Consider the following 11,819-nt stretch of genomic DNA (forward strand, 5'->3'; position numbering starts at 1 on the left):
TCTCTTTCGCAGCGACAATGCCAAGCATAGGGGTAAATTTAACGGGATTAAGACAATGCATCACAATGCACGAATGTTTATTTATCTATTTAGCAAAAAAAATCAGTCGAATGAGACTAGAAAATGTATGTGCGAACATGTTTTAGTTAAGAATAAAGGGTGTATGTAAACTTTATTGGTCCACTGTATATGTCATCCGTCAATTCACCGTGAGTTATTGACACTTCTACTTTTGACAATGTTCAAAAATGTATGGAAAATTCCAAACGTTTGTTTCGTCGTATCTTTCATCGATTAAAGCATTGTAGAAACATATCAGTAACAAAAGAATCATTTGGACGTTAACAGCTGAGATCACCTGATCGAAATAGTTGATTTTTCGGCGCAGAGATTTAAATAAAAGGGCTGAAAAATAGTAAAGAGGTTGCAGTATAGTCGCGTTAGCAATATTTTTTGGGCGTTAGGTTTCCCAAGATTCTCATTTTCACACTTTTAAAATATACAATCCTAAACCAAACTATTTGTAATAGTTAGTAATAAAATAGAAAAGACTTACCAATATTTTGATACATTAAATAAAGTTTTAATAGAAACTAGGTAAATTTACTATTTATGATTATATACAAATGAAATCAGTAAAGCATGTAATTTTTGAAATTATTTTCTACATCACTTAAATAAAACTTTTAACAAAAAAATCGCCCATCTAAAAYTTTTGCGTTCTAGACAATTGCCTAACTAACCAATATCTGAATCCATCGAAAACACAAAATTTCAAGAAACCACCATCCATGGAAAAAATAGGACGACACCCTTTGCGCCTCGTAAACAAACAGCTTTCAAACATACTATATCATGACATATTTATGGATATCAAGCTTCACACGTACATAAGAAGGATTAAACCAAAACAAAAAAAAAAAATTATATACAGTGGTACCTCGACATACGAGTGCCCAAACATACGAGTTTTTCCAGAGCCGACGAGCAAGTGATTTTTTGCTTTTAGTTACGAGCGAAATTCGAGATACGAGTGGCCTGAAGCTGTAGCTGAAAGGATCTATAAAAAATTGGAACTCGATGTTTCAGTAGAGAAGGCAATTGTATCTCTATGGAAATCCATTTATCAGGAGGTGGAAGAGAGAGACGTGAACGAGCTCATCGAGGAGCACACCACCAAGGAACTGACGACTGAGGAGATACAAGAGTTACAGTCGCAGCAGCATACTGAGCTTATGTAAGAAATTGCTTTTATGGAGTCAGAGGAGGAGGTTATTTCTACAAGTGAGATAAATTAGATCTTAGGAATGTGGGAGAGAGTTTCACAGTTCGTGAAAAAAAAACACCCAGAAAAAGTGGCAAAATGTCGTGCATCTGACCTTTTTAATTACCTGGCCTAACTCATGTCCGGATCATTCTGAGAGGGAGGAAGAAACAATTCTCCTTGGAATGTTTTTTTCTAAACGGCCTACAGGTGAAAGCGAGAAAAAGGCAAAGACCAGTGAGGATATGTAATTTATTTCTTTACATTCTCTTTTTTGTTTTTGTGTAATAAATATTTSATATTTATAAATACGTTTTTATTATTCAAAACCACGTAACAAAAATAACTGGAGTGACATTTAGGAGGTTGGAACGGATTAATGGTAGTTCAGTTGTTTTGTATTAGGAAATTTGCTTCGAGATACGAGTAATTCAAGATGCGAGCAAGGTTGCGGAACGAATTGAACTCGTATGTCGAGGTACCACTGTATTCATATTTTAACTATATGTATAGGTGTATAGCAAAATCATCTGTTATGTTAGATATATACGGAGGGTGTTAAAACAATGTTTTTCGAGGAAATCAAACCTTTYGTGTAAAATCATTATTCTTTCATATTTATTATATGTATTTATATTATCATTATCTGTATTTACCCATAAGTTATTCTTCTATAATTATTTCTTTTTCTATTGTAGCAAGAGAATAGTTAATATCATTAAAACTGAAGACGATGTTCACCTAGTGCATAGGGAAATGGCAAATGGAAAACAAGCAAAATCTGTCCAGGTAGATTTTGAATTTGTAAAATTTATACATAATCCTTTGCAAGTAATTCCATCTCTGTTGGCACAAAAATGTAAATGTAAAATACCTCTAGCTTTTTTTCACATTTTAAATAATAAATTTTTGTTGAATGTTTCGTATGCAAAATTTTAAGTTACCTTATTTTGTTTCCTTATTTAAATGTAGTCACTTATATGGACAATCCTTTTTAAATTGGATACAAAGATTTTTGCGTAATTTCATAAATTTTCAGGGTTACTTGTAGGAATACTAACCAGAGTAACATCTGTATAATTTTGCTGTGCAATAGTATTTTTTTTAACTTTTTTTTTTTAAAACTCATAATCTTTAAATCTTCTTGTGAATTTCTATTTTCTGCAATATTAGAGTGGGTCGATTTACAGGAGAGAGTCAAATAAAAGAAAAATCGCGAAAGAGGGAAATTTTGAACAGCTTTGCTAAGAGCCTGTGGAATTTTTTTAGGGATTATAAAAACTTGTTTATCAATTTTTGACATATCCGACCGAAAATTATTTATTAAGTGAATTTTGATATTCTATTGATCATTTGTCGCAATCAGCCAGATCGGATATTTAGATTTTTTAAATTTCGCCTTAAAAATCGCTAACCCGAAACCCGTCTTAGGCTCATAGCCTCTTAGGCAGAGTAGGTCATAATGATCCGATGAACATTATTCGCTTACGCGATATTATAGAAAATAAATTGACTAGCTCTACTGCCCATATCCATACACACATATTTAGATACTAATTTAAAGGTATTTCTCTGTCCATTGCTATTTTTTATAAATTTAGCTAAAAACTATTCTATTTTACTAAGTACAATCTTAAATTGTTTAAATACATTTACCATATACGAAATATTAAAAAGTTAAAAGCTGCACGAGTAGCATCAAATTAATTACTGAATCAACAGACATCATTATTTCGATACATGCTTTGTCCAGTTTTGGGTGTAATCTCTTGAGAAAATGTTAAAAAAATCATTAGGAAAGGGGCCAAGGCAACAGATGGTCGCTTTGAAATATTAGTTACAAGTGCTCACTACTGCTTCGCTAAACCCGATCCGTCATTAAATAGTTTTTATACTCTCGCAGCAAAGTTGCTAAAGAGAGTATTATAGTTTTGTTCACATAACGGTTGTTTGTAAGTCCTAAAACTAAAAGCGTCAGATATAGGGTTATATATACCAAAGTGCTCAGGGTGACGAGTTTAAATCCGGATGTCTGTCTGTCCGTCTGTCCGTCCGTCCGTGCAAGCTGTAACTTCAGTAAAAATTGAGGTATCATGATGAAACTTGGTACACGTATTTCTTGGCTCCATAAAAAGGTTATGTTCGAAGGTGGGCAAAATCGGCCCACTGCCACGCCCACAAAATGGCGGAAACCGAAAACTTATAAAATGTCATAACTAAGCCATAAATAAAGATATTAAAATGAAATTTGGCACAAAGGATCGCATTAGAGAGGGGCATATTTCGACTTAATTTCTTTGGAAAAGTGGGCGTGGCACCGCCCCCTACTAACTTTTTTGTATATATCTCGAAAACTGCTATAGCTATGTCAACCAAACTGTATAGAGTCGTTTCTTTTAGGCATTTCCATATACAGTTCAAAACTGGAAGAAATCGGATAATAACCACATCCACCTCCCATACAAAGGTTATGTTCAAAATCACTGAAAGTGCGTTAACCGACTAACAAAAAACATCAGAAACACTGAATTTTACGGAAGAAATGTCAGAAGAAAGTTACATCCAGACTTTTTTTAAAAGTTGAAAATGGGCGTGGCGTCGCCCACTTATGGACCAAAAACCATATCTCAGGAAATACTCAACCGATTTCAATGAAATTCGGTATATGATATTTTCTTATTACCCTGATGACATTTACTAAATATGGGTGAAATTGGTTCACAACCATGCTTGAAATCTCGATTATCACTTTATCATACGAAAGTATAAAATGTTTAATTGTATTATTGACACAGCAGTGGAACCCTGGTTTGTTATCTTGTAAGATAAATTTTATTTAAAATTTCTTTAACGAACACAACACAAATCCACAAATATTAGGAGCTTGGACATTAGTAGAGGTTTAGTGTTATTTTAATGCATGCTTTGGAAAAGCAAATATTGATGGGTTTTAATAGTAGTCATAGCTATACATGAGTTTTCAATATTATTAAGAACTTTAATATATTGATAATATAGAGTGATAAAATTCTTCTTTTAAGTTGCCTCTCAATCGTCCCACAAGTTCTTGGCTTATCTTATGTAGTGAGCAACTTTTATCCCGGGATGCATCTCAGTGGTGTCGGACTAAAAACTTAATCTAAATACATATACAGCACCAGTAAAAACATATTTATATATTACTTTTTAAAAATTTGTTTACATAAATTTCATATATGTATGTAAATATATACATAGATGACTTTATGTAATTTTGAAAAATTTAAACTTAAACAGGTCGCTGAATGGATGGGACGACGAGAGGCCTGGTCCGCCGAGAAACCAATGGATTCACGAACGAGACCAACACGCTGGGAGTTCCACAATGGACGCGACCACTTTCACGAAAACGACGTTCAGGCAGCGTTGAACAATGAGGGAAATCGCCGTAAGCGTTCAGCAGAAGAGCAACGAAGGCATGTGAATATAAATTTTCTTTCTATCCTCAGTTATGTATTCAATCAATATAAAACAGCATCGTCTATTATTGAAATTCAAGAATTTTTCAAATAATGCTAGCATGCACACATGGACTAGGGGACTTATGAATAATCAAATTGGATATTTTAACTTTTCATTATGAGAATTGATGTATATAAGTTCGTTACAACAGTTAAATTCGCTAAAATATGGATGTTGGTCGTACCGTGAAAATAATATTAGTTGTCTTCGAACCGCTAAACGTTACTCACAAGGAAATCGTACAAACGATACCACATACAAGCGGGAGCCATTGGGGTATAGAGTTATGATTTTTTATTAGAGGAGAAATTCTTTTCTTGTCAGACCTTAACTGATAGGTGGTTACTAACTAGATATTGTGAAAATGAAAAGTCTTATGCTTCAACAACACAAGGAACAAACAATTTCGTATTTTATTTTGTCATTTTAACCATTCACAATAATAAAACTAATCTATAATTTGAAAAACAAAACTTGGTAGCTACGGGCTATACCATATAATACAAATTAGGTATCTGCATSAGAGAACTTAAAACATAGAGAAGGTGCAGGTTCAATGTCGAACATTTTATAAGATTGTGATACGGAATTTCACCTCACAACTACAGAATTCACGCTGTGAAATGTTAACATTTTTAACAGTTCTCTCACATACTCAAACAAAGAATATGAAGAGAAATAAATATATGTATTTTCGGCCTATGATGACATACCATATATGGCCACGCAGAGAATATTGAAGAAAAATAAGTTCTTTGATATTCCACTTTTAACAGCGAAAAATGCTTACAAAACACACCTCTCACACAAAGAACATAAAGACATTTTTTATTCTGTTCTCTGTCTCACATACCCAAGAATATGAAGAGACATAAATATACATACATACATATGTGTATGCCCATGACGATACTCCCAAACAGAGAATATTGAAGAAAACTAATTTCTTTGATATTCCATGGGAAATATGTTTGTAGAACTTTTATTTATTTTTGATTTATTATTTTTCAAATTATTTAATGATAATTTGATCTTATTTTATATTAAGTCATATTAAGTTTAAAAATTTATTTTTCTTTGCAGTTTATTAATAAATTTAAATAAATGTAGTTTCATTTTTATTTAATTTCCAATAAAATTTTTAAAAATGAATTGCTCTCACAGTCTACTTTATTTTATCATGCATTTCTGTTGATTTTTGTACAGAAATTTGACCGGCGTAGAGCAAAATGCGAAACAATCTTACGTATATTATGTGGTGTGCTATGTTCTACAAAAGCATATTGCTATACTTAAACCAAACTATTTGAAACATCGTATATTTCTATCATGCATAACGAAACCATAATTGGGACAATACAATATTATTTTTAATAGTAGTGTTGGAGCTAAGCGCTTGAACAGTCGAGATGAGTACACAGGTTCGAATCTCGGCAGAATTCATCCTAAATTTTTGTCTTTCATTCTTCCATGAGAATAAATTGTAAAATACGAATTTTTCATTATTTTGTCATTTTTGTTGAGCTGCCGGCACTGTTGCAACATTTCTTTTAAGCAGTTTTGCCATCGTGATGAGAAATAGTTTATGGGCAGCGACGCTTATGCAGGAAGATGTGTTGATACGTATGTTGTTGCTGTTTTTGCTTCATTCATATTTTAAAACTTTTTGTAGCCACATACACATACACGTRTTTCTTTGTTTGGCTGAAGTCATATTTATGTTGGTATGTTTGTGATAGACAAGGGATTCCTTGGTGCACATATGTATGTATGTACATATACATTTGATGTTTTGTGCTTTGTGTTTCTAGCGACTTAGTGTTGAATTCTGAATACAGCTCTGAAAACCAATCATGTACTCTTATACTAGACATATGTACATAACTTGTCTATGTACTACAAAACAGTACATTAGATCATACGATTATGACACAAACGGCACTCTAAATCATTGTATAACCCTACAAGTAACAAAAGAATCRGCTRYTTYCCAAGAATTTTTCAMAGCTGAGATCACCTGATCGAAATCTGCCTTTTTTAGGCACAGAGATGTAATTAAGAGAAATGTAGTAGATCAACTTTTTTGTATTATACAATGCTCTGAATAAATGCGTTAATAATATCGGTCACGAGTTTTTCTTTCTCTGCGCGAAAGCTGTCACAAAGGTTATGGGCCCAGATAGATATGGGTTTCAAGTTTTCGCTTCGTAAGAATGTTTAAGTTACGATGATTCGGTTCATTTGCTCATCCGGCGTCAAAAGTAATAAATGCGGTAAAATGGCTAATGCTATAGCTAGCGTCGAAAAATTGAGTGGCGACAATTATGCCACTTGGAGCATCCAAATGAAAACCCTTCTTATCACTCTGGAGTTGTGGAGTGCTGTCGCGGAAAAGTGTCCAGAAGCGGAATCAGAAAAGGCAGCCTGGCTTCTGTGCGACAGGAAGGCCCTTGCCACCATATCGTTGAGCGTAAAGCCAAGCGAACTCATCCATATAAAAAACTGCATCACAGCTAAAAGTGCTTGGGACACATTGAAAGCTATCTACAAGGCAGGCACAGCATGCAGAAAAGTAAATTTATTTAAAAAATTAATTCGGTTCCAATTCAAAACCAGCGAGAAATTTTCGGTTCAACTAAAGGAATTCTGCTGCATCGTAGATGACTTGAAAGAAGTAAGTTTAGAGATGGAAGATGATTTCTTGTCCATTCTATTACTTTGTTCATTACCCGACGAATTGGAGAATATAGATCATCGGTCTATACGTAGACGATATGATTTTGGCTTGCTCAAGCAAAGAAGAAATGCAGAACAATAGAAGTTTTAAATCAGAATATTGAGGCGRTCGATCGCGGTCCAATATCTTTTTATTTGGGTATGGAAGTAGAACGTGATGGTGATCTTGGTGATATAACGATACATCAAACACGATATGCTACGGAACTTATACGGCAGTGGGGCATAACAGATTGCAAACCAGGGGCAACTCCATGGGCTACAGGGACGATACTTAAGAGGTGTGAAAAACATTGCGGCAATTTAGAGACAAAAGCGTACCATAGCTTAATTGGTGGGCTTATGTACCTGGCTATAATCTCTCGCCCGGATATTGCGCATGCGGTATCAAAGTTGTCCCAGTAAAACTCGCATCCGCATAGAGAGCATATGCAAGCTGCTAAATAGGTGCTTCGATATCCGAAGAAAGCTCCAAATGGTAAACTTAAATTTTGTGCTCATTTTGTATGTTTCACAGACGTAGACTGGGGTAGCGATAGTAAAGACAGAAAATCGTACACAATTTATTTCGTTACGATGGCTGGTGGAGCTATAGCTTGGGAGTCAAGAAAGCAGTCTRTGGTTGCGGTAAGCTCAATGGAAGCAGAGTACATCGCATTGTGTCAAGGTGCAAAAGAGACAGTTTTTCTACGTGGTATGCTTTGTAAGCTGGGTTACACGGACTATACAAAATGTCCTACTACGGTTTTATGCTACATCCAAAGTGCGCAGTTTATGTTAAAAAACCCGATGGTGCTGAAGTGAAGCAAGCACATCGACATTCGGTATCACTACATCCGTGAGAAATACGATGTTGGGCAAATAGATGAAAAGCACATTCCAACAAATGAGAATGCAGCAGAAACATATTTATAATTTCGAATTGATGAACATTAATATATAATTTTGAATGTTTAATACTTTGGCTTATTTTGAAGGGGCGTTTGTTGAATTCTGAATACAACTCTGCAAACCAGTCCTTTACTCCTATATTATACATATGTATATAACTTGTCTATGTACTGTAAAACAATACTTTAGATCATACGATTATGACAAAAACGACAGTCTGAATAAATGCGTTAATAATATCGCTCACGAGTTTTTCTTTCTCTGCGCGAAAACTGTTACACTTAGCTCAAATTTTTTCACAGGCGTATGAATATTTGTACGTATCTACATATGTACATATGTATCATGCTTCTATAGCTTGCCTGCGTATGCCATAGAATTGGTGCGAATGTAGATATTATATAGAGATAATGGGAATATGCATATGTGAAGGTCATTCAGTTCTTTTTTTTTAAGAAATGAAAGGAATGACGTGCTTATATGACCACATTTCAGTTCATTTGGCACACCTTCTTTTTCTAATATTTAAAATAAATATAACTTTTTTGAAATAATTTAAAAATTAAAAAATAAAATAAAATTATTTTGTATTTAATTTTTCACTATTTTGTAAAAAAATTAACATTTTTACCAATTTTCTAAAAAAAAAAATKGTTCATATGATAAAAAATAATCATGCATATGTGACGCAGAGAATGTTTCTTTCTTTTGTATATTTTTCTTCAAAGTATTTATCTTTATTCATTCTCGCATGAATTCAGTCGTTTGAGCCAGAGAACGTGTTCGATTCTGCTAAATAGCAGCGAGAATGGTGAAGTTCCGTACCACAATCTTATAAGTTATGTTAGCCGTCCAATCGAACATCATACAGAATTCAATTTGCACCTTCTCTATGTTTTAAGTTCTCTGACCTACCTCGCAACGTTTCGATCGAACACAACACGTGCGGGATGGGATATATACCGAAAGTTAAAGAGGGAAGTGAGATGCATTTGCAGACAGAAAGAAAGAAGCCGAAATGCGTAAGTATGAAGAGCTGGCTGGGTTATGCTCGAAAATTCTACGAAAATATCCGGCGGCAACCAGAAGGTTTCAAAACTGGAGCATACTCTGCTAGAACCCCTAAAGATGATCTAGTGACCAATGTCCAGAGCATACTAAAATTTTGGAGGAAACACTTCTCCAACCGGCAGAATTTCAGTGAAAGTATAACGCCAGGAGAAGGCAAACTCCATTTCCTATCCGATGACGATTTAGCAGACGTTCCATTGAATGACCATGAAGAAGTTCGAATATCAATTACCCGTCTGAAAAACAACAAAGCGGCGGGGGCCGATGTCTTGCCAGCCRAGGTATTCAAACACGGTGGCGAAGAACTGATGAGGTGTATGCATCAGCTTCTTTTGAAAGTTTGGTGGGTAGAAGCAAAACCAAATAAGGTTTCAGACAAGGTGACTCCCTATTGTGCGACTTTTTCAACCTGCTTCTGAAGAAAATAATACGAGCTGCAGAACTTAATCGAGCAGGTACAATCTTTTATAAGAGTGTACGGTTGCTGGCGTATGCCGATGATATTGATATCATCGTCTTCAACAACCGCGCCCCATACTTCAGCCAGAGAATGTATAAACAGAGAAAAGGTGCAAATTGAACTCTGTATGATGTTCGGTTGGACGGCTAACAGAACTTATAAGATTGAGATACGGAATTTCACCTTTCTCGCTGCTATTTAGCAGAATTGAGCACGTTATCTGGCCTAAACGAATGAATAAAGAGAAATACTTTGAAGAAAAATATACAAAGTCACACAAAGAATGTAAAGAAGCATTCTCAGTGTCACATATGCGTGATTATTTTATATTATATGAACATTTTTTCCGAAAAATTATAAAAATTATATTTATTTCCACTYTTACAATATGAATTTATGCGAAATGAACTTCATTTCTTCAAAGAAAATTGATGACCTTCATGAAATATGCATATTCGCATTCTTTCATTTTCATTTCCATATTTGTAGCAATAGAATTTCTATGGCWTATATGTACATTCATATATTATTTCTTTGGCACATTTGTCTGCATGTTTACAAAAGCAAATGGGAGCCACATAAAAATGTACATATATTTATAAYAACAAGTGCCGCACGCATCTATTCGCATCTCCGTTGTCACGGTCAACCAATGGCCGAAAAAAAAAAACGAATGGCCGCCGATTGTCACCGCATCCCTTGCCGCTGTAACAGCTTCGCCAACAAAGTAACGTAAATATTTATGCATATTTATGAGCTAGCATACATATCGACGCTGATTTTTGCAAGCATCGGACAAATATTTTAGAATTGACAAATATTGTAAATCGACAACAACTATGTTGCCACTTTTCTCACTTCTTTCTTAGAACAAACACCAGAAGATGTTCAATTTATAATTTTTAGCTTTTGCCATCGTCGCGAAGAGGCGCTTGTAGGCAAAGGCATGCTCGGGGAGATGTTACGTCGTCTGTTTTTATGAAAGAAGCGAGTTCGCTTGTGGAATATGCGCCTGCGTTAATGAATGAAATTGTTTTTGTTCTAAAATTTACTACATTTGGGCTTCGTCAATTCGGCAAAGGCATACATTGCACATGTGTTCTTGGTTGAAAGCAAAAATTTAAGCATGAGAAATTCAAATGCCGACGGCAAAACGAAATTGCTTTCATTCTTACATTGCGTATGAATCATGAAAATATCATCATAATGTTTAGGTCAATCTTTTATTTATTTAACCCTTTCGCTATATTGTATCCATATGGATACACTCAACTTTGCAAGCATTTAAAAATACGCCAGGTCAAAGAATTGACTTACATTTCGACATTATACCGTTTTTTAAGACCTTATGAATCATTCTACATAAACATCATTGGGATATTTATAAAACGGAGAATAATATAGCATTTTTAAAAATTTACTTATTTTTTTTTTGGGAAAAATGTTTTTTTATTTTACAAATAACATTCATATAATTGCATTTTTTGAAAAGCAAAATACACTCAACATAAAGAAAAGTACTTATTTTAACTTTTCGCATCATTAAATTTATGGTTTAAACAAAAAAAAAAGCTCTGCGGATTTTTTAAACATTGCATGTATCCATATGGATACAAACACAAGTTGTGGTTGTAAATGATACCACACAATACAAATAAAATCATTTTATGCATGATGCTGCTATGATACAGACTTTCTTGTTTTAGCTCTGATATCTATTTAATTAAAAAATGCCAAGAAAATTAAAGGACGCTGAAATTGGAAAAATTTTAACTAATTTTGTCAATTCCGATGTTTCTGATTTGGACGAACCAGAAGAATCTGAAGTTATTAACAATTTATTTGGTGCACTCGATAGAAATAACAGCTTTATACTAGAAGAACTTTCTAGGGAAG

General features: G+C 34.1%; 1 protein-coding gene across 3 annotated transcripts in view; it reads left to right on the forward strand.

Annotated features, from left to right (window-relative positions):
* Nucleotides 1-11,819, forward strand: part of LOC108972876 (cadherin-86C) — a 94,322-nt gene that overhangs the window by 71,495 nt on the left and 11,008 nt on the right. For 2 of the 3 annotated variants that reach the window (XM_018939760.1, XM_018939761.1), the window contains exons 6-7: nt 1,963-2,053; nt 4,541-4,719. The exons of the other annotated variant lie outside the window; for it this stretch is intronic. In XM_018939760.1, coding sequence (XP_018795305.1) covers nt 1,963-2,053; nt 4,541-4,719 — 270 coding nt within the window. The remainder of the gene's footprint in view (nt 1-1,962; nt 2,054-4,540; nt 4,720-11,819) is intronic. 3 annotated transcript variants of the gene reach the window in all.

This window comes from Bactrocera latifrons, unplaced genomic scaffold, assembly GCF_001853355.1.
Source record: "Bactrocera latifrons isolate USDA-ARS-PBARC rearing strain unplaced genomic scaffold, ASM185335v1 scaffold_434, whole genome shotgun sequence".
Lineage (NCBI taxonomy): Eukaryota > Metazoa > Arthropoda > Insecta > Diptera > Tephritidae > Bactrocera > Bactrocera latifrons.